The sequence below is a fragment of the Cebus imitator genome, unplaced genomic scaffold, assembly GCF_001604975.1.
Source record: "Cebus imitator isolate Cc_AM_T3 unplaced genomic scaffold, Cebus_imitator-1.0 Scaffold24, whole genome shotgun sequence".
Lineage (NCBI taxonomy): Eukaryota > Metazoa > Chordata > Mammalia > Primates > Cebidae > Cebus > Cebus imitator.
The window spans coordinates 4,144,336-4,168,362 of NW_016107339.1; the positions used below are offsets into that span (position 1 = coordinate 4,144,336).

Genomic DNA, 24,027 nt, shown 5'->3' on the forward strand with positions numbered 1-24,027 from the left:
GGTGGGGGAAGGGAAGAAAGGCGGCCAGAGCGCATCAGAGCCTCTTGCAGGGTCACGTGACATCCTGCCTCGCCCCGCCCCGCGAACACACCAGGACTGGGAGGGATTCGGGAGGGGGCGGGGAGGGATTCGGGAGGGGGCGGGGAGGGATTCGGGAGGGGGCGGGGAAGCGGATGGAGAGGGCGGACTGGTGGTTACGGGAAGTGACGAAGGGGCGTAGTTCGCTGCGTGCGGCGACGTGGCGGTGGGGCCGACACCGGGCAGCGGAAGTGGCTCCAGCGGTGGGACCTGAGTGTTTGTGTTTTCGTTCATGAAGGAGCCGGCGGCGGACCTGAGGGGAGGAGGCAGAGGGAGGAGGAGGCAGAATTAGTCGGAACTCGAGCGCCGGCAGCGGCGGCGGCGGAGGAGGAGAAAGGAAAGAGGGAGGCGGAGCGGCGAGAGGCGGAGACGGAGCCCGACAGGGGCGGCACCACGGCAGGAGCCCCGCACAGTCCACTGTGAGGGGAGCGGCGCGAAGAGCAGACGCCGCCACCACCGCCGTAGACACACTCGTCCCACTGGCCACGCCTGGGCCTTGCTGCCTGGAAGCTTCGGCCCCGCAGCTCCGCTTGCTGCTGTCTCAGGTAACCGAACCGCCCCTCCCCCTGCGCCCCGGGGGCCTGGACCTCAGGTTATCCGCGGTCCCCAGCCTGTCCGCGGTCCTGCCGGCACTGAGACCCCCGCCCCTTCTCCCTCACGCGCACCACTGTCCTGGACCAGGGAACTATCGAACTCAGCGTCTTGTTATGCCAGCCCTGGTGACTCATCCTCAAGGGGCTCTGGAGACCGGGATTTGGGGACTGACTGAGGGAGCGACGGGTGTCACCCTTTCCCTTCTCAAGATGGCGCCGTGGAAAGTGTACTGGAGGCCGCGGTTCCGCCTGTTCCCTGTCCTGGCAGTTCTGGGGGTCTCGGTCAAAGCCAGGCAGGTTCGGGGGAGGAGGTTGGAAAGGCCAAGGGACCTGGCGAGTGCTGCTTATCCAGGCGATCTGGAGTTGGCTGTTAGCTACTCAGGTGCTCTCCTAGCAGGAACCCGGGCCTACTGCAGGTGTGAATGTGGGGAGCTTCGCCTACCTTCAACTTCCAAAGACGGGTGGTGGAGGGGGTGGGGGGCTTGTCAAAATAGCCTGTCTAGAGGCTCGACTCTTATGTATATGGAAGGTAGTGAACTACGGCTTTAAAGAGATTCAAGATAACAGGACCGCTGAACTCCTTCCCTGTGTAGAGACGTTGAAAGTTGCTCTGATGTTGTCTTCCCTGGAAGCTGCTTTGCCTTCTGAGACTTCCAGACTTTTAAGTTCTGAACGACATAGTTCGCATATTTAATTTTTGTATTGCTTTAGTGGAATCAAGGCGTTCGATCAGTTGTTGCCTTACACATAATGAGACAAAACAGTTGCACCTCTGGGAATACTCAGGATTGCTCATTATAAACTTTATTCCTAAAGTAAAATGGAAATGATAACTCAGCATTTGTGTAAGCAAAGTACATGGAACAGTGCCCGGCACAAATTAAGTCAGTAAATTTTTTGATCAAAGAACCCTTAGAAGGATTTTAACTATAGAATGAATAAGATATTTTCAAAAGATTACAATTGTATATTATGCAAGATTCTTGTTTTGCAAAACGGGTTTCAGTAAGAAGTGTATACAAATGAATGCACCTAATTTTTAACCTTAGTGTTAGGCTAAGTGTATATTTACTATTAAGTTATTTCCTGTTTGAGATCCCTGGACGGGGGTGGGAGGGGGAATAACCACAATTGAGTAGATTTGAACCTTAAAAGTCAAAGTGAAATCAAAATCTTGCTTGATTTTGATTTCCTTTTTTTTAGTGGGAGAGTGGGAGTCTGGTGTCCCTGAAATTTTGGAAGTACCTTAGAAATTTGGAGCATGCCAGGCGCGGTGGCTCAAGCCTGTAATCCCAGCACTGTGGGAGGCCGAGGCGGGTGGATCACGAGATCAGGGGATCGAGACCATCCTGGTCAACATGGTGAAACCCCGTCTCTACTAAAAATACAAAAAATTAGCTGGGCATGGTGGCGCGTGCCTGTAATCCCAGCGACTCAGGAGGCTGGGGCAGGAGAATTGCCTGAACTCGGGAGGCGGAGGTTGCGGTGAGCCGAGATCGCGCCATTGCACTCCAGCCTGGGTAACAAGAGCGAAACTCCGTCTCAANGTCTCAAAAAAAAAAAAAAAAAAGAAAAAAGAAAAAAAAAGAAATTTGGAGCATACTGTCCCTGATGAATAATTTCTTGTTTAGTAGTTAAAAGGATAAATGGAAAATGTTTCAGTTGATACTGAGTGTGTAATATCTGAAGATGTGTTGGTCCATTTTCAGTATATATGATGTTCTATTGATATTTTGTCATTTTCTTATCAAAGGACCACATTATTGGCAATTTCAATCCCTACTGTATTAGAGATTATTTACATGTATTGTTTCATTTAATTCTCGCAGCAGCTATTTAAGTTAGATATTATGGGAATAGAGACTTGGAAATTAAAGAGTTTGCCCAGGTGGAAATTGGTGTAGCCAGGATTAGACCCCCAAATCTAGTGTGTTTGTGGGTGAGGGGGCATTTTTATTTATACCTTGTTATTTGGAAGCAACTCAGACATTGTATTTTTAAATATTTCAGTATGTAATGGTAAAAGATAAGGACTCTAAAAAGCTGGTGTTAAGGCAGGGAGACGTTTTTATTGCCTTAAGAACATCTCATGGATATGTTAGTTCATTGTGAAGAGCTTTTCTTATAAACTCAATTTATGGAGAAAGTATATTACTTTCGTTTTTTGTTTTTAATATAGAGACAGGATCCCACTATGTTGCCCAGGCTGGTCTCAAGCAATCCTCCTACCTCGTCCCCAATGTGTGGTGATTACTGGTGTAAGCCCCTGTCTCTGGTGCAAAAGGCTTATTTCTTATATGAGGTAGCTAAATGAAATATAAATGATTCCTTCTCCTTTTTAGAGAAGGAATCATCAGGTTTAATATATTAGCATATATTTGGATTTTGATTAAAGATAGAAGGAAACTGTGAACATTGGTTTGTGAGTAGATTGAAAAAAGTTCTTCAAATATTCGCTAATTCCTTAGAGATTAAAAGTTAGCATAATTAGATAATGGTAACACATAGAAGTCAACATTGAGGCTAGTTTTTTAAAATGTGTTGTTTAAATAAAAAAGAATGGCTTGCAGGTTGGGCATGGTGACTCACACCTGTAATCCCAGCACTTTGGGAGGCTGAGGTAGGAGGGTTGCTTGAGCCTGGGAGTTCTAGATCATCCTGGGCAACCTAGCAGGACAATGTCTGTACCGACAAATTAGCCCAGCATGGTTCTGAGTGTCCTGTAGTCACAGCTACTCAGGAGGTTGAGACAAGAGGAGTGCTGGAGCCCAGGAGGTTGAGGTTGCAATGAGCTGGGACCACGACACTGCACTCCAGCCTGGGTGAGAGAGCAAAACCCTTTCTCAAAAAAATTAAAGTTTATAAAAAATGGCATGTATATTGTTCGTCCAAAAACTACAAAAAAGTTACAGTTGGTGTAAGTAGATAAAGAGTAATAATCCCGCCACACAGAAAACAACTGTTAGCATTTCTTTGTATGGTATACTTGAGCAGATGAGGAAACAGTTTTAAGTCTTTCCACCATTAAGCACACAAACCCTGGTGACTGAAAATATTTGTTGTCCAAATTACCATTAAGCATTGTTTAACAGAAGACTTCGAATAATAGTAAATTCTGGGATCTGTTCTAAAATCTTCCCAGTTATTAATAACATAATTTTTCTCAAAAGAATGTTAACCCAAGTAGCCTGGCTCTAGAACTTGAACTCTTGAGTCATCTCTCAGGTTCCCTGGATTTGAAACTCAGCTCTGTGTCACTTCTGTCACAGTAACTCTGTGACCTCAATTAAGCTTCTTCACATCTCTGTGCAGGCTTCCTCATTTATAAGGATTGTAATAATATCTCATTTTATAGGATTGTTGAGAAGTTAAGTACTTAAAAGTACTGCCTAGCACAAAGTTGAAGCTTTGAGGTTAGCCTTAAAAATAAAGTGATTTTGAGCTCAAATCCTATACCTTTAAATTTTCTTTAAAAGATAGTGACATAATCTAAAGGACATTGAAGGTCTGGTAGAGCTTAAAATAATCATAATATGCTATAGGCAAAATTTAAAGTGATTAATAGTAAATTTGCTTTACTGATTTGTATATTTACTTCATAATTGTTTCTTTACAGGTTTCTTTACCTCCAGAAAGAAGAAGATTGACCCCTTGAATTCTGGAAGTTCATTGAAGAGTCTGAAATTAGGGATTTATTTCAAATTTGGACATGGCTAATCGAGGTGCAACAAGACCCAACGGGCCAAATACTGGAAATAAAATATGCCAGTTCAAACTAGTACTTCTGGGAGAGTCTGCTGTTGGCAAATCAAGCCTAGTGCTTCGTTTTGTGAAAGGCCAGTTTCATGAATTTCAAGAGAGTACCATTGGAGGTGAGATTTTTTTTTCTCTGCTTCATTTAATCAAATCATACATTGACAGAAAATATTTTCATGTTCCAATTGTGTGATGGAATAAGTCACAGAGTGAAGAAAAGAGTTATTCAGCTGACCTTAAGCTTTACAACTTACCTTTATCTTTGTTGAAAGGATGTCTTTTTACATTTGATTGTTTGGTTAATTCCATGTGGTTATATTGTAGCTAAAATACAGTTAAAAACATGAGTAGAATCAGTGTTTCAAGTTATAAAATTTAATCTGGTATCTACTTCTTGCTGACAACTAGAAGCTTCTTCAAATTAATACAGTACATATTTGTGCTCAGTTATATTGGTTTAAAATGAATAGTAAAAAAGATAACTTTAAATTCTGATCTATATAACTGAACTATTTGTGAATAATTTATACTTGTGAAATTAATTAAATACTGTTAGATGTACTTTTTTTGTTATTTGAAAGACGGGATCTAGCTGTTGTGTAGACTGGAGTGCAGTGTCAGGATCATACCTCGCTGCAGAGTGCAGCCTGGAACTCTGGGCTCAAATGATCTTCCTGCCTTAGCCTCCCAAGTAGTTGGGCCTACAGGTGCATACCATCCTGCCAGGAAAGTTTTTTTTTTTTTTTTAAGAGTCAGAGTATTGCTGTGTTTCCAGGTTGATCTTGAACTTCTGGCCTCTGGTGAGCCTCCAGCCTCAACCTCCCAGGTAGCTATGGTTACAGGTGCTCTCTGCTAAGATGTACATGTAAGAATGCTCCTAAGCTGGGGAAAGAGAAAAAGTGATTATTGGAAAGGGACATGACAGGAAAATGGAACCTGGAGAAAAAGATGAAAGAAGGGAAAGAGTAGGCACTGCACAAGGTGGCTATGGTGGGACAGAGATGAGGGAAAGGTAAGATGCAGGGCAAAAAGGGGACAACAAACAGTATAGTATTGTCAAGAAAAGACATGAAAATGCGAAAACTGAATTTTAGCTGGGCGTGGTGGTGCATGCCTGTAGCCCCAGGTATTTGGAGGCTGAGGCAGGAGGATTATTTTAGCCTAGGAGTTCAAGTCTAGCCTAGGCAATATAATGAGACCCACATTTCTTAAAAAAATACGTTAACTTTAATCAAAGAAACCTATAATTATATAACAGTGGAACGAGATAGGTTCTTTTGTGCCTCTGTTTTATCTGTGAAATGATGCTTTTCAATAAGATGATGTGTGGGAAGAACTACATGGTTTGAGATTCACAGTATTTTGCAAGTGATATATATATAAGCAATGCTATTTTCTAAGGTATTCATGTATATACTTTAACCCCATATTGTAAAATTAAAGTCAAACTTTTGAAATACATGAGACAAGTAGATACCAGCTGGCATGTGGCAACTTCTTAAAATCTTTAAGAAGCAAAGCTTTATACTGTGCATTTAGTGAGTGCTTTTAAAAGCAAGTTTGAGAATGTTATTCATAATCTTAAACCCATTCTAGTAAGGTAATTTACAGAACTCTACTACCTCCTGGCCTTTGTGTATCTTGTTACAATGTTATGTTAGAATGCTTTATGTTTTTTTCTAATGACTGAGTATCAGAAAGCATCATGCAGCTTTTATTTCAAGTCAGAAGTGTTGGCATTTTAAAAAATGTTAATACACGATATATTAGATATCCTTTGTGTTTTTTTTTTTTTTCTGAAGGCACATGCATATGTGATTTTTTTTTATTAAGATAGAAAATTATTTTTTGTTAAAATTTTTAGTAAAATAGTAAATATTACTTTACTAAAATAATTGTTTTACTAATATTAACTAAAATAACATTTTAGTAAATAATAAAAACTCTGAAGTACTGTAGTATAGAACTTAATTCTTGCAGAGCTTTGCAAGAGCTTAAGACTAGAAATTTTATCTTGTTTTGGCTAATCCACTTCTAACTTTATTTTACTTTAATGATAGCTCAAGAAGGATGTTTAAAGTAAAAATATAACCCCATATCCAGTGTATCATAAATAATATCTCTGGTATGTGTGTATCTGTATAATCTCCATTTAACACCAATTAGAGTGTCTAGATTTCGTTAATGAATTTCGTAGATTTTAATTTCTATGTATAAAGCTTCCAATTTAAAAAAAAAAAAGGGGGGGCCGGGTGCGGTGACTCAAACCCGTAATCCCAGCACTTTGGGAGGCCGAGGCGGGTGGATCACGAAGTCAAGAGATTGAGACCATCCTGGTCAACATGGTGAAACCCCACCTCCACTAAAAATACAAAAAATTAGCTGGGCATGGTGGTGCGTGCCTGTAATCCCAGCTACTCAGGAGGTTGAGGCAGGAGAATTGCCTGAACCCAGGAGGCGGAGGTTGCGGTGAGCCGAGATNTGAGGCAGGAGAATTGCCTGAACCCAGGAGGCGGAGGTTGTGGTGAGCCGAGATCGCGCCATTGCACTCCAGCCTGGGCAACAAGAACAAAACTCCATCCCAAAAAAAAAAAAAAAAAAAAAAAAAAAAAAGAGCATTTCCATCTGAGGAGAGATCTACAGACTTCTAAGGCTCTAAGACTGACATTTCTTCTGCTATAAAGATGATAGGTTGTAAGTATTATCACAAAATCATAAAAAGTTATCCAAAATTGTTTAACAGGTTATTCAATCTTCCCAGGGTAGAAGAAGACAGCATAGATTGTTATTAGCTAGTAAAAATTATCAAGTAATAGGTTCTAATTCGTTTCCTCTGAGCCATTTTATAGACCTCGATTTATAAAAAGGAATTTGCATCCAAATTTCTATTAATCGTTTTTTTTTTTTTTTTTTTTTTTTTTGAGACAGGATCTCTGTTGCCCAGGCTGGAGTGCAGTGATGCAGCCTTGGCTCACTACAACCTCCATTTCTTAGGTTCAAGCAGTTCTTGTGCCTCAGCCCCCAAGTAGCTGGGATTATAGGCATGTGCCCCACTCCTGGCTAATTTTTGTATTTTTAGTAGAGATGGGGTTTCACCCTGTTGGCCGGGCTGGTCTTGAACTCCTGGTCTCCTTGGAGATCTGCTTACCTTGGGCTCTCTAAGTGCTAGGATTACAGGCATGAGCCACTGCCCCAGCCAAAATTTCTCTTAATCCTTTCTGGACACTTTTTCACTGTGCTGACCCCATGTTAATACTATTCAGGAGATATGACAGTACCATTATGATTACAGCTGTGGACACTGTTCTTTCATGCAGTGTGTTCATAGCTCTTCGCTTTTAGGAACTAGAGTATATCTAAAGCATTTAAGAATTTTAAGGTTTGAGCTATTTCACGATAAACCCCAAAGGTCCGTAACTTATAGGTAATATGTATTTTCGTTTTGGCTGACATGTAGTAAAAGTTACCTGAAAAATGAAGCCTGCCAACTCTTTTGCATTTCAACTGTTTGTTTGTTGGTGAAGGAGTCTTACTCTGTGGCCCAGGCTGGAGTGCAATGGTGTGATCGCAACTCACTGCAACCTCAGCCTCCCTAGTAGCTGGGATTACAGGTGCACACCACGACTCCCAGCTAACTTTTGTATTTTTGGTGAAAACAGGGTTTTGCCATGTTGGCCAGGCTGGTCTTGGACACCTGACCTCAAGTGATCACCTGCCTCGGCCCACCAAAGTGCTGGAATTACAGGTGTGAGCCACTGCACCTGGCCTCAACTGTTTATTTTTTACTTGACTGTTTATATCTCCTAACATGAGTTATTTATTCTGAAGCATTCACTTAAAATTTTCATCTCTATTCGATTGTGTTCGAAGGTGGGTATCATATGTTACACTCTTGATTTGTGGATACTGGATTCATTAAGAAGATCAAGATTTCTTCTGTAATATGTGTGGTTCTTCCTAAAAACAGTAACTTGATTTAAGAATTCCTGTTGCTCTGGGTGGTGTGGTGGCTCGCATCTATAATCCCAGTACTTTAGGAAACTAAGGTGAGCAGTTCATTTGAGTCCAGGAGTTTGAGACCAGCCTGGCCAACACGGTGAAACCCTATCTCTACAAAAATGTAAAAATTAGCCGGGCATGGTGGCACACACCTGTAGTCCCAACTACTAAGGCTGAGGTGGGAGAATTGCTTGAACTAAAGAGGCAGAGGTTATAATAAGCCGAGATAGCACCACTGCACTCCAGCCTGGGTGACAGAGTTGAGAACCCTGTCTCAAAAAAAAAAAAAAAAATAATGAATCTCTGTTGCCTCACCATACTTCATGCCTCTTACCCGTAATAGCGCTCTTGATGAAATCACGTGCAGGAGGTTTAGCAATTTAGAGAATTCTAACTTGTTTGTAGAGGTTTAAAGTTTGCATGACATTTATATTTCTATTCTTTGTCTAAAGTTAGTCCAGAGGTTAGCCAGGGTAGGCTCAGAGAGTTGTCTTCCTTCTTTATTTGGTATTGCATCTCTAGGGTCAGCCGCTCTTCAGTAAATACTGAATGATAGGGCTGGCCATCTTTCACTCAGCACCTTAAATACCTGGAAAAACTTTGAAGATTTCTAATGAATTTCTCTTCTCAAAGAGTATTTATTTTTAAGAAGACATTTATGTGATATTTGTAAACAAATGAATCCTCGGTGGTTGGAATATGCAGTGAAATAGCAAAGAATCCTTTTTTGTATTCTGAGAAAAGTGCTTCATACCACAGTTAGAATTTTGTATGCACTAATCAAAAAATGTCTTATAGACTCTAAAGTTTAGGTGATGGAATTGTACATGAAAATACTATCATTCCTCTTGCTGGTTCTGTGATTTTTTGAGCATTAGCTTAGAGCAGTGGTCCTCAAAGAACGTTCCCTTTTCCAGAAGCAGCTGCATTAACTGGAAACTTGTTAAAATGTAAAATCTTGTGTTGAATCAAAACATTTGGGTGGGACTAACAATCTAGGTTTTAACAAGTTTTCCAGGTTATTCTAATGACAGGCTAAAGTTTGAGAAACACTGCTTTATGTGTTCTGAGTAGTTGATTTTACATTGGTATTAAAATTGATTCTCCCGTACCTGGAATAATTGTGGTTTTTTTTTTTTTGAAATGTGGTGCTTGTTGGATTTTTAAAAACATTGTTGGCTGGGCACAGTGGCTCACACCTGTAATCCCAGCACTTTGGGGGACTGAGGCAGGCAGATCACCTGAAGTCAGGAGTTTGAGACCAGCCTGGTCCAATTTGGTAAAACCCAGTTTCTACTAAAAATACAAAAATTATCCAGGTTTAGTGATGGTCACCTGTAGTCTTAGCTGCTCTGGAGGCTGGGGCAGGAGAATCACTTTAATCCAGGAGGTGGAGGAGGTTGCAGTGAGCCGAGGTCGTGCCATTGCACTCCAGCCTGGGTGTCACAGCAAGACTCCATCTCAAAAACAAAAACATTGTTAATGCAGCTAGCCTAGTTTGAGAATTACATGTATTTATGTACTGCCCACATTAAATGTTATCTGTATCTCTTTATATGAGAATGCCTTCCTGTTAGCCACCTACTAAGCATCTTTAAGAGAGTGAGGCCGTTCTGTCCAATCAAGGGTATTCTGGTTTTTTTAATCTACTTAGGGAGTGTCCATAGTTCTCAGTCATCTGTACCAATGCTGCCCTCCTTTCTTGTCACATATAATCAAGTACTGATAATACACCAAATTAATTAAAGAAATTTAATGCAATTATTAACTCTAAGTGAAGTGCTGATTCTACTTATATATTTAACATCCATCTAAATTGGTTAGCATGGCCAACCAGTTGTTTTTATTCTAAGACAACATCTAATAGGAATAAAAGGTACTGTTAAGAAAAACAAGGCTTATTTCAAAGTTACTATTTTTTTTTCTTTTTCTTTTTTCTTTTTATTATTTTTTTTAAGACAGGGTTTCACCATGTTGACCAGGCTGGTCTTGAACTCCTGATCTCCAGTGATCCGCCTGCCTTAGCCTCCCCAAGTACTAAGATTACAGGCGTGAGCCACCGCGCCCGGCCTCAAAGTTATTATTAACATACTATTTTACCTAACAATTTATGGCCAAGTCGTTCTGAAGAATAAACCATTGTGGTTAAGAGAGACGACTGTATCCAGATTGAAGTTTTTACTACAATGCCTGGCACAGAGTAAAAGTTACAGTTACCATCACCACCATTGCTTTTGGCTGAGTCAGTTTTATGACTGTTGATATTTGTGTTGTATTGTCTTGACATAGTATTATCTTGAGATGGTAGCTGTTACACCTAGTGCATAGCATTTGATTTAGATTTAGAAAATTTGAGGATTTGAAAAATTTTTGTTTAAACAGCCTGCTCTGTCGCCCAGGCTTGTGTGCAGTGGTGGCACCAAAGCTCACTGCAGCCTTGTTGTGGGCTCAAGTGATCCTCCCAGAGTAGCTGGGACTGACTATAGGCATGCACCCTACACTCGGCTAATTTTTTATTTTTTGTAGACAGATCTCACTATTGGTGCCTGAGGTGGCCTTAAATTTCTGGGCTACAGCAGTCCTCCTACCTCAGTCTCCCAAGGTGCTGGGATTAAAGGTTTCCACTGTGCCCAGCCCACCTATGTTATTTGTGGAAGTTTCCCATAGGGAGAAATTACAGGGCTAGAGTACTACATGTAGGTATATATCAAAGTTTTTTCCAGCAGCTAATTAATAATGTGTACCTGAAAATTGCTAAATTCTTAAATATCCTCACCATTAAAAAATAGTGAGTACCAGGCACATGGCTCATGCCTGTAATCCCAGCACTTTGGGAGGCCAAAGTGGGCAGATCCCTTGAGACCATGGCCAAACCCAATCTCTACTTAAAAAACAAAATGCAAAAATTAGCTGAGCATGGTGGCTATGGTAATTCCAGCTGCTTGGGAGGCTGAGGCATGAGTATTGCCTGAATCTGGGAGGTGGGGGTTACAGTGAGCCAAGATAGTGCCACTGCACTCCAGCCTGGGCAACAGAGTGAAACTGTGTCTCAAGGGAAAAAAAAAAAATGGTGAGTATGTGAGGTGATCAGTAATGAATTACCTTGATTTAGTAACCTCACAATGTGTACATGTATCAAAACATCATATTATATATCGTAAATATCTACAATTTTTGCTTTTCAACAATACCTTAATAAAACTGGAATGAATAAAGTTACTCCCTAAACAGAGAAAAGCTAGACAAAAAATTTAAATCTGAGTAACTCATGTTTTTCCAGTAGTAGAAAGCTTTCTACAATTGCCCTTCACTTGTTAGCCTTCAGAATGACTTGTTTGTATAATCATAATCTGTGCGTTTATTTAATATGCTTTTATCTTTTTGCATGCGCACATTGTTAAAGTGCTTTGGAGAGAGGATAGAAGACCTAGAGAGCAACCCACCAGCATGTGGTTTTTGATTCATGAGAAAAAATATGTTTTGAAATATTCAGTCTACTTTCTGATACACTGATAGTTAAAATTTGTGGAAGTTAATTGTGGTTTCAAGTGAAAGAATATTAACTTTATGCATGGTGTTTTCTCTTAGAAAGTACATTTTGAGAACTTGAGAGGTTGTTCCCCAGAGAGCTTGGTAGAGATTTGATATTTCATATCAGTTTATATCACAACCTAAAAAAATCTTTTAATAGTCTTTAATTATTCCCCAATGTCTTACTTTAAATAAATAAATATATATATATATATATATATATATATATATATATATATATATATTTTTTTTTTTTTTTCAAGACGAGGTTTCACCATTTTGGTCAGGCTGGTCTCAAACTCCTAACCTCAGGTGATCCACCCGCCTCAGCCTCCCAAAGTGCTGGGATCACAGGTGTGAGCCACCGTGCCCGGCAGCTTAAAACATCAGATGTGGCTACTTAAACCTTCCCGTGAGCTGGGAGTCACTATGCATGGTTCTAATCTTCACATGCTTTCATAAACATTTATGCGAACTCTGTTTACACATTTGTAACATGAGAATATTGAACTAGGTAAGGATTCTTGTAGGCTGGGCATGGTGGTTCATGTCTGTAATCCCAGCACTTTCGGAGAGCAGGTAGGCAGATCACCTGAGGTCAGGAGTTCAAAACCAGCCTGGCACTAAGATGGCAAAACGCTGTCTCTACTAGAAATACAAAATAGCAGGGCATGGTGGCATGTTCCTGTAATCCCAGCTATAAAGGAACGTGGTGGCATGTGCCTGTAATCCTAGCTACTCAGGAGGCTGAGACATAATAATTCCTTGAATATGGGAGGCAGAGGTTGCAGTGAGCTAAGATCACATCACTGCACTCCAACCTGGGTGACGGAGCGAGACTCCATCTCAAAATTGATTTTTGTAGAGCAGATATTCTTATAAACTGTGGATTCTCCTCATTAAACAATACAGTCAATACAATTTAACTTTTGTTTTCTTAAAATTTATTTCAAGATTTGGAATCATGATGAGCATCAGTTTTTGCCCTGCTGGGATTAATGTGTTGATGCCCTCTTCTGCTTTTAAGTAGTCAAGCTGTTTGGTAGAAGGATTTTGCAGAATATCTCTTAGTGAAGTGCTTCGACTGATTTAGTAATTTGCTGCTTTTATTTGTTAATATGAGAAATATTAGGTTGTCTTTAAAACAAATCAGAGTAAAATGAGAAATCATCTCTAATGATTCTGATACTAGCAATCAGAGATGACTTTTTGGTATTGTTTAGGAGACATTGAGTAAACATTGTAATCTGGTGCTATATATTAAAGGTTTGTAAAAGTGATATTATATGTCACTTTTTAAAAATTAAGCCTAAGTCTCCAACTGATCTTCCTGTTATGTACTAATTTATATATATATCTCCAAAGAGGATGTACATAAAAATAAAGTAGTCTCAGTTACATTCTGAAGAAATCTGTAAATTTGCATAAGCTTTAGTGCATGGACTTTGTGAGATTTATTCTGGCTGCATTTAGTCTTCTTTTGCTAGCTTTCTGGTTCTTTGTATTCTGATTTTTTTTTTTTTTTTTTTAAAACTGGATCTTGCTGGCCGGGCGCGGTGGCTCACGCCTGTAATCCCAGCACTTTGGGAGGCCGAGGCGGGTGGATCACGAGGTCAAGAGATCGAGACCATCCTGGTCAACATGGTGAAACCCCGTCTCTACTAAAAATACAAAAAATTAGCTGGGCATGGTCGTGCGTGCCTGTAATCTCAGCTACTCAGGAGGCTGAGGCAGGAGAATTGCCTGAACCCAGGAGGCGGAGGTTGCGGTGAGCCGAGATCGCGCCATTGCACTCCAGCCTGGGTAACAGTGAGTCTCTGTCTCAAAAAAAAAAAAAAAAAAAAAAAACTGGATCTTGCTCTGTCACCCAGGGTGGAGTGCAGTGGCGTGATCATGGCTCACTGCAGCCTCAGCCTTCTGGGTCAAGCAGTCTTCTCACCTTAGCCTCCTGAGTAGCTGGGACTGCAGGTGTGCGCCATCATGCCTGGCTAAGTTTTAAATTTTTGTAGAGACAAGGTCTTGCTATGTTGCCCAAGCTAGTCTAAAACTCCTGGCCTCAAGTGATCCTCCTGCGTTGGCCTCCCCAGGTGCTGGGATTATAGGCATGAGCTACCACGCCAGGCTGTGTTCTGAATATATAAGGTTTCTGGATAATTGATCTTTTCAGAGACACACTGAATGGCACATGAAAGACACTTGGTTTTGAATAATAATTGGTGGAGGCTATGAGATGGGAAGCATTTTAAAATTTTGCTTTTAGTGTAGAATGAGGACTTACTTGATGGAAACATGAGAAATATTGACACACTGTTCCTTTCTCCCTTTTTTAGATCATACACTAATAATGTGACATTACATATACATAATCTTGTTTATGAAGTATGCTGAGTGAATTTATGATAGGATAACATTATTTGGAGTTACATCAAGGGCCTTTTCCTTGTGAAGGAGAATAAAGATGTGTAATAGCAAGAAAAGCCACAAGAGTACTTTTAAAAGATTTTGCTCTGTTACCCAGACTGGAGTGCAGTGTCATGATCACGGCTCACTGCAGCCTCAGCTTCTGGGCTCCAGCCATCCTTCCACTGTAGCCTCCTGAGTAGCTGGGACCACAGGACATGCCCCTGCTCCTGGCTAATTATTTTTGTAGTTTTGGTAGAGAAGGCGATTTGCCACGTTTCCCAGGCTGATCTCGAACTCCTGAGCTCAAGCAATCAACCTGCCTTAGCCTTCCAAAGTGCTAGGAATACAGGTGTAAGCCACTGTGCCAGGCCTCCTTTTTTTTTGTTGTTGTTGTTTTTTTTTTTTTAAACTCATTGGCTACCTTGATGTATATGTAAACTTTATTTACCTAGTTGCCAAATTCTTCAAGATGAAAGTTAAGTGTTATTGAAGTCATGTGTTGGACTTTGAAAATAAGAATGCTTTACAAATCAGAATATTTAAAGTAAGTGTTTCTAACAGTATTCATTCTCCTTTCAAGGAAAGGTAGAAGCAAGATGAAGAACCAGTTAGTTATTCATGGATTTTCAAGCCTCAAGTTTTCACAGTAGTAGTTGATGGATACTCTTTGGGTTCCAAAGAAGTGGGTAATCTGATACGTGACTAGTCACTGCACAATTATCAGATACCTTCAGCTTTTCTCAATCAAAAAATTGTTCTCTATCTGCATAAAACTAGAGCCAAAATATGTTCCACTTAGTTACTATCATTATTTAATGAATATAATTCTTTTTCCTCTATTACATTCATAAGTAATTTCTAAATTTTACAAAAATGTGACTTATAGGAAATAAAGGATAGTTTAAAGATAGGATACTTAAAGTAGTTTACTCATTACATGATACATTCATAGAACTTAAACAGCATTTTCACAAGTCTCATCTGTATCTTACCATGGCCATATGGAGAGGTACTAATTTTATAGACAAGGAAACTGAAGCAATAAAGGTTAATTTTATGCTTGAAGTTTTACAACTAGGTGACAGCTAGAATTAAAGACATCTTTCTGAAATGCCATTCGTATTCGGGAATGTGCTGTGTATGTGTGTGTTTCTTCTTGCAAGAAACTTGCAAGAAAATTTGGTTCAAAGTTAGAGTACACATGACAAGCATTTTCTTAAATAATATCTAGTATTTGACAGATAGGGGCCTTTTTATTATATGTCACTTAGGGAAAATAATGTGAAAGTATTTTGAAAACAATTAAAAGAATATAAGATGAAATTTAAATTGTCTGCATTCCTAAATTATCACCACCATATTATATAGCATCACATGCTGTATTTTAACTAATGACTTTAATTAAATGCATTAATTTGTTCATGTGAGTCAAAATTCAAGAGGTTTGTAAGCTTTACAGTGAAAAATATCTCCCTCCTCTTCCATATAGCCTACTCAGTTCTTTCCCCAGAGATGATGTTACTTTGTTATAGACCCTTGCAAAGTTACTACTATATTCAAATCTATATATTCTTGTCCCCCTTTTCATGAAATTTGAAATATGTCAGACCTACTGTAATATGTTTTTTATTTTTCCCTTTAATGCTGTTCTGGTTATCTATTGCTGAGACACAAATGACTCCAAAACATAGAGACTTAAAATTATTTTGTCATCTTTATGGCTCTGGTGAGTGGGCGTAGTAGGTGCTTCTCACTCTGATCTTTCCCCTGCTTTTCCAGTTCATTATGGGGCAAGAATCATCCTAACATATCTGGCAGTTGGTTGGGACCTCAGCTGAGGCTATTAATAGCTGAGGCTATTCTACACATGTAGAACACACCTACATGTGTGCCACCTGGCCTGGATTTTTTTTTACAGTATGATGGCTGGGTTCAAGAGTAAGTGTCCCCAAAAAGAAGAATGTGGTGTGGAATGTCTTATTGCAGCTGCCTTAGAAAATACAATCTATTGGCCAGGCGCAGTGGCTCACGCCTGTAATCTTAGCACTTTGGGAGGCCAAGGTGGGCGGATCAGGAGGTCAGGAGTTTGGGACCAGCCTTGTCAACATGTCAAAACGCTGTCTATAACCGAAAAAATATAAAAATCAGCAGGTGTGGTGGCAATAATCCCAGCTACTCAGTAGGCTGAGGCAGGAGAATTGCTTGAACCCTGGAGGCGGAGGTTGTGATGAGCCAGGATCACACCACTGTATTCCAACCTGGGCGACAGCATGACTCCATCCCAAAAAAAGAAAAGAAAATACAATCCACCATAAGACCTATCTACACCAAAAGAGCATCCGCATTTTTCTTGGCTGTAACAGTATTCCCTTGCATGGGTCATATTAGTAATATCAGTTCTCTAGTTTTAGATATGTACATTGTTACATCTTTGTAGTCATACTGTACTAAATAACAACAGCCGTTTCTCATATATTCTGAGTATATATGCAGCATAAATTCCCAGAAATGGATTGCTGTGTCAGAGATTATACTCCCTGATAAATTGTGACTCTGATAAATTTTTCCAAAGTGCCCTCTAACCAGCAATGCACAGAAAGGCCTAATTTTACTAACTCAGAGTATTATACTTTTAGATCTTTTCCATCCTTGTAAATGAAACAGCATTTTCCCCAATATGCAAGGTCAAGCATCTTTTCGTATTTTTAAAGCCCACTGTGTTTGGTTTCTCTTTACTTTCTTTTTTTGTGATGCTGTCATAGCTCACTGCAGCCTCAAACTCCTGGGCTCAAGTGATATTCCCACTTCATCCTCCCTAGTAGCTGGGACTACAGGTATGCAGCAACATATGTGGCTGATTTTTAAATTTTTTTGTAGAGAAGTGTTCTCAGTATGTTGCCCGGGGTAGTCTCAAGCCCCTGGCCTCAAGCAGTCCTCCTACCTTGGCCTTCCAAAGTGTTAAGATTAAAGGTGTGAGCCATCATGCCCGGCGTGTGTTTAGTTTTTCTGTGAGCTATTCATAACCTCATGTTATTTCTATATACATTTCTTTATTATAGTTGCACTACTGCATTCCATCTGATTTATTAATGGTAATATTTCTCAGTACATCTATATTGTCATTTTAGCATCTAGTAATCTCCTCTTTATTAATTTTTAATCGTCCCCTTGTTGAACATCTGTGTTTGCGTTTTTGTTTGCTGTTTTAGGTAATAACCTAATAGGGGATATCTTAGAATTTTACCCACCCCACCCCCACCCCCGCCCCACTTATTTTTGTAAGACCAATTTCCAGAGGTGGTTACTGAACCAAAAGGAATTTTATCCTAACAAAATTCTTTTGTAGGATCAAAAGAATTCTTGTCTTCATCATTTTTTTTTTTTTTAAATCCCTTAGAGATACACCCAGTTTCTTTGGGAATTGGCATAGATAATTATATCCTAGGATTACATGTTTCCTTTAACTGTTAATGGGGATTTAAAGTTTTCCTTCTCTGTTCTCTCTTCTTTAGTCTTCTCTTCTATTATGTTGTAAAATTCTCAGCTATCAGAACTTTTGTTTTTGTTTTTAGAGACAAGGTCTCCCTGTGTCCGCCCAGGCTGAAGTGCAGTGGCATGATTATGGCCTACTGCAGCCTCCACCCCCTGGGTTCAAGTGATCCTCCCACCTCAGCCTTCCAAGTAGATGGTACTACAGGTACATGTGCCACCATGCCTGGCTAATTATTATTACTATTTTTGAGACAAAGTCTTGCTTTTGTCCCCCAGGCTGGAGTGCAGTGGCGTGATCTCGGCTCACTGCAACCTCCACCTCCCAGGTTGATTCTCCTGCCTCAACCTTCCTAATATCTGGGATTACAGGCACCTGTCACCATGCCCAGCTAATAGACACAGTGTTTTACCATGTTGGTCAGGCTGGTCTCGAACTCCTGACTTCAGGTGACCTGCTCGCCTCAGCCTGCCAAAGTGCTGGGATTACAGGCGTGAGCCACTGCACCCAGCTCTGACTAATTTTTAAGATGAGGTCGTGCTGTGTTGCCCAGGCTTGTCTTGAACTTCTGGCTTTGAGCAGTCTTCCTAAGACAGGAATCCCAAAGTGCTGGGATTACAGGTGTGAACCACTGTGCCCAGCCATATATTAGGACTTCTAAATTCATTTCGTATATAAGTTGTTGCCAAGCATGAAAGAATCACTTTGAAGGCCAGTAATGTTTTAAAGGTCTGGAAGATTCTCTTGAGAGCTAGGAAGCATTATCTGCTAGGTTCTTGAACCAGGAGAAAAGGGATATCACTAAGGAGAAAGGGGAAGGAATCCTGGTATGCACAATTGCTTGGAGACACTATCCTTGCACATTTGACAAGCTTAGGAAAGTACTATTGAACTATTTGGTAAAGTATCTGTTGTCTATAGATAAAATGTCTTTTGTAGACATTTATATATCTATCTACCTACCTATAGATATCACTATATCTTTATAGATTCCTTAAAGCTAAGCTAATTTCTTCAACTTTTTCTCTGTTGATACTTGTTTGGTAGCCTTTACCTCATTCTAGTTAATAACTTGTAACAATCTGTGCCCTATTTTTTTTTTTTTAAATACCTTTTGTCTTTGTAATGTGTTCTTTCATTCTTCCCAATTCAGTTTTGGTACGTTCCTGTTACCTAAATCTAATCTGGTGAGCAGAGACTTTCTTAGGATTATGCCACTTGGTGAGGTAATCACAGGTCTTAGCTCTGAAGTCTCTCATACAGACTTTATCAGTTTATTCTAGGGTGATCAGGTTTGGGGCACTAACTTGGTACTAGCCAAACTCCTAAGATTAATTTTATTTTATTTATTTTTTTTAGACAGTCACCTAGGCTGGAGTGCAGTGACGCGATCTTGGCTCACTGCAACCTCTGTCTCCCTAGTTCAGATGATTCTTGTGCCTCAGCCTCCTGAGTAGCTGGGACTACAGGCATATGTTACCACATCTAGCTAATTTTTGTATTTTTAGTAGAGATGGGAGGTTGCCATGTTGGCCAGGCTGGTCTTGAACTATTGACCTCAGGTCCCACCCCAGCCTCCTAAAATGCTGGAATTACAGGCAACCACACCCAGCCAAACCTCCTAAGATTAATTTTATTTATTTGAGATGGACTCTTGCTCTGTCCCCCAGGCTGGAGTGCAGTGGTGTGATCTTGGCTTACTGCAACATCTGCCTCCTGGGTTCAAGCCATTCTCCTGCCTCAGCCTCCCAAGTCACTGGGATCACAGGTGTGTGCTACCATGCCCGACTAATTTTTGTGTTTTTTAGTAGAGATGGGGTTTTACCATGTTGGTCAGGCTGGTCTCGAACTTCTGACATCAAGTGATCCACTTGCCTTGGCTGAGATTACATGCGTGAGCCACCACGCTTCGCCCTAAGATTAATTTTCAAACAGTGTGCATCAGTATGTTAGAAATACCTAGTGTTAGCTGGTTGTGGTGGTCCATGCCCATAGTCCCAACTACTGGGGAAGCTGAGTTAGGAGGATTGCTTGAGGCCAGGAGTTCAAGGGTACAGTGAACTATGATTACACCACTGCCCCAACCTAGGTGACAGTGGGAGACCCTGTCTTAAAAAAAAAAAAATTCCTGGAGTGATGATGTTCAGCTGGTGACATGTGGCTGACAGCCTTATGTACTAGTTAGTGGATTCCCTTAGAGTTGGGTGTACCATAAGGGTTGCTGTCAAGCTGTGATAGTGAAAAGCATTGACTTCTCAATATCCTTTCCCCTAGACACTGTTGGAGAAATACTAACTTTTATTCTTTACCTCACTCTTGACTTGATGCAATATCTTCCCTGTGTATCATTAATATTCATCAGGATTTTAAATCATTTCACAGCTATTAACTTTAGATGTTGCTCATAAATTTTTATATTTTTTTCCTTCCTTTATTTATTTTTGGGTATGTGGGTGGGGATGGGACGACAGGGTCTCACTGTCACCCAGGCTCAGGTGATCCTTCTGCCTGAGCTGGCAACCTCTCTCCCCAACAACCCCCACCCAACCCCAGTACTGGGAATACAGGTGCACACCACCACGCCTGTTTTTGTATTTTTCTTAGTAGCGACAGGGTTTCTCCATGTTGCCCAGGCTGGTCTCAAACTCCTGGGCTCAAGCGATGTACCCTCCTGGGCCTCCCAAAGTGTTGGGACTACAGGTGTGAACCATTGTACCAGACCCAGATTTCTTTTTTAAATTGTGGTAAAATATCTGTAACCCAAAACCATTTTTCAGTATGATATTAAGTACTTTAACATTGTTATGTAACTATCCAAAACTTTATCTTCCCTAACTGAAACTCTGTTACCCATTAAACAATAACTCCTCCTTCCTCCCATGCCTGGCAACCACCATTCACCTTTTTCTCTCTGACTCTGACTATTCTAGCTATCTCACATAAGTAGAATTCTACAGTATTTGTACTTCTGTGGTTTCCTTATTTCATTTAGCATAATGTCCTCAACATTCCGTGTTGTAACATGTGGCAGAGTTTTTTTCCTAAAATTTCTTAAGCTGGCCGATATTCCATTGTACCTATATACTTTATCCTGTTTGTCCATCATTGGGTGGACGCTTAGGTTTCTTTCGTCTTTAGCTATTATAAATAACGTTGCTTTAAACACTGGCGTATAAAGACTGTTTTAAGTTCCTGCTTTCACTACTTTTGGATGTATGCCCATAAGTGAAATTGCTGGATCATATGGTGATTCTATCTTTAGTATTTTTGAGAAATCTCTATACCATTTTCCACACCAGCTGCATAGCAGTTCCAATTTCTCCACATCATCACCCACACTTTACCTTTTTCTCTTGCTTTTTTGATCATAGCCATTCTAGTGGCAGTGAAGTGGTAGTTTGTGGTTTTGATTTACATATCCCTAATAATTGGTGATTTTGAACATCTTTTCATGTGTTTATTGGACTTTTTTTTTTTTTTTTTTTTTTTNTTTTTTGGTTTTTTGAGACACGGTCTCCCTCTGTCACCCAGGCTGGAGTGCAGTAGCAGGTTCACAGCACACTGCAGCCTTGGCCTCCTGAGCTCAAGTGATTCTTCCACCTGTACCTCCCAAGTAGTCCAGCACATACCCCCATGCCTGGCAGATTTTTAAATATTTTGTAGAGACAGAGTCTCACTCCGTCGCCCAGGCTGATCTCAAACTCCTGCTCAAGCAGTCCTTCTGCCTCAGACTTCCAAAGTCCTGGGATTACGTGAGTGAGCTGCTGTGTCCAGCCCTATTGGTAATTTGTATATATTTGTTGGATAAATGTCTTTTCAAGTCCTTTGTTCATTTTCTTTTTTTGAGTCAGAATTTCACTCTGTTGCCTAGGCTGGACTGCAGTGGCATGATCTTCGCTCACCGTACCCTCCGTCTCGGTACAAGCAATTCTCCTGCCTCAGCCTCCCTAGTAGATGCGATTACAGGCGTCCGCCACCACATCCAGCTAATTTTTGTATATCTAATAGAGCTGGGATTTCGTCATTTTGGCCAGGCTGATCTCGAACCCCTGACCTCAGGTGATCTGCCCACTTCGGCCTCCCGAAGTGCTGGGATTACAGGCATGAGCCACTGTGTCCAGCCGTTTGTCCATTTTCTAATCAGGTTTTTTGTTGTTGCTGAGTTGTAGGAGCTCCTTATATTAGTATATTCTAGCTGTCAGTCGCTTATCAGATCCTCATTGATTTTTAAGAATGAATCCTAACTAAGTTAGTATTTATAGATCACCTTTTAAGATGGATTAACTTTGGGAAGATTGCTGTTTTTCTATGTTATCTATATAATAATTTTTTATTTTGTTGTTAGGTTTTGGAATATTTTCTTTTTGGGTTTATTCATAGCGTGTATGCTTTACTCTGCCCTTTTTTTTTTTTTTTTTATGGAGTTTCACTCTTGTTGCCCAGGCTGGAGTGCAATGGTGCGATCTCGGCTCACTGCAGCCTCCGCCTCTTGGGTTCAAGCAATTTTTTTTTTTTTTTTTTTTTTTTTTTTTTTTTTTTTTTTTTTTTTTTTTTTTTTTTTTTTTTTTTTTTTTTTTTTTTTTTTTTTTTTTAATCCTGGTGCTGAGTAATACTTTGCCCTATTCTACTTTTGTTTCTTTTTTTTCTCTTCCTCCTCACATTAATTGAAATGTAACTCTTCCCTAATTGCACTCACCACTGTCTCCTCTGCGATCCATTCACTGGGTGCTTACTGTATACACATAGTTTTATAGGAAATAAAAATGGCTTCAGTTTTTATTTTTCCTGTTTTCGGCTATGTATTCTTCTCTGTAATTTTATCATCTGAAGTTAGTGCTTATCTGTCAGAGAAAATCATGTTGGATTACTGCTATTAGTACCAATTTTCCCAGCAAACCAATTTCTGTCTTCACTGTTAACTTTAGTACCTGATTCTAGCAATCTCTAACTTGAGTTTTTTTTAATCAGAAAGCCCCTATTCTATTTCTGAAATTTTGAACAAGACCCCTTCCTCTCTCTAGTCACTATATCTTTTCCTTTTAGTTTTAATTTAATTCCTACTTAATACTTACTATGTGTTTAGTTACTTGTACTTTTTTTCACTTACACATTTGGATTGTTTTTTAAAGGTACTCAAATATGACAATCTTACTGTTTCTCTATCCACATTTATTTACTACCGAAAATTGAAAAAGTAGAATATCGGCCAGGCGTGGTGGTTCACGCCTGTAATCCCAGCACTTTGGGAGGCCAAGACGGGTGGATCACGAGGTTAGGAGTTCAGGATCAGCCTGATCAACAATATAAAATAAAAAATAAAATAAATAAAAGTAGAACATCGAAATTTCCTTTTACTGCAATTCAAATTTTCGAAAACAAGAAAATCTAATTTATTATGCTTTAGCCAAACTACCCAGTGTTTTCTTTACATTCTTTCCACACAAGTTACTTTACTTCTGATTCTTTCTTTTGAGACATCTCTCTCTGTCACCCAGACTGGAGTGCAATGGCACGATCTCAGCTCACTGCAACCTCTGCCACTGGGGTTTAAGCATTTCTCATGCCTCCCAAGTAGGCGGGACTACAGAAACGTGCCGCCATGCCCATCTAACTTTTGCATTTTTAATAGAACCAGGGTTTCACCATTTTGGCCAGGCTGGTCCCGAACTCCTGGCCTCAAGTGATCCTCCTGCCTCGGCCTTCCAAAGTGCTGGGATTACAGGCATGAGCCATTGTGCCTGGCCTTACTTCCAAATCTTAATGTTGGATTTCATTTCACTAAAAAGGTTGTTTTTGGCCGGGCACGGTGGCTCAAGCCTGTAATCCCAGCACTGTGGGAGGCCGAGGCGGGTGGATCATGAGGTCAAGAGATCGAGACCATCCTGGTGAACATAGTGAAACCCCGTCTCTACTAAAAATGCAAAAAATCAGCTGGGCATGGTGGTGCGTGCCTATAATCCCAGCTACTCAGGAGGCTGGGGCAGGAGAATTGCCTGAACCCGGGAGGCGGAGGTTGCGTATTTGAGCATAAAAGTTTGTTCTACGTACTCTCCAGCCCTCATACCATGGTTTAGAATTTTGGCAAGATTATCATGTTAAGTAGTGTCAGCATTTTCATGCCTTTGCTACATGTTACCAAAATCCTTTCCTAAAGAGTTGTACGATATTACAGCTGTG

General features: G+C 40.3%; 1 protein-coding gene across 1 annotated transcript in view; it reads left to right on the forward strand.

The window, feature by feature from the left end:
- The first annotated feature begins 205 nt into the window (after positions 1-205).
- Positions 206-24,027, forward strand: part of RAB5A (RAB5A, member RAS oncogene family) — a 39,283-nt gene continuing 15,461 nt past the window's right edge. The window contains exons 1-2 of the mRNA XM_017522530.1: positions 206-623; positions 4,288-4,543. Of these exons, the coding sequence (XP_017378019.1) occupies positions 4,381-4,543 (163 nt within the window). The 5' untranslated portion in view covers positions 206-623; positions 4,288-4,380. The remainder of the gene's footprint in view (positions 624-4,287; positions 4,544-24,027) is intronic.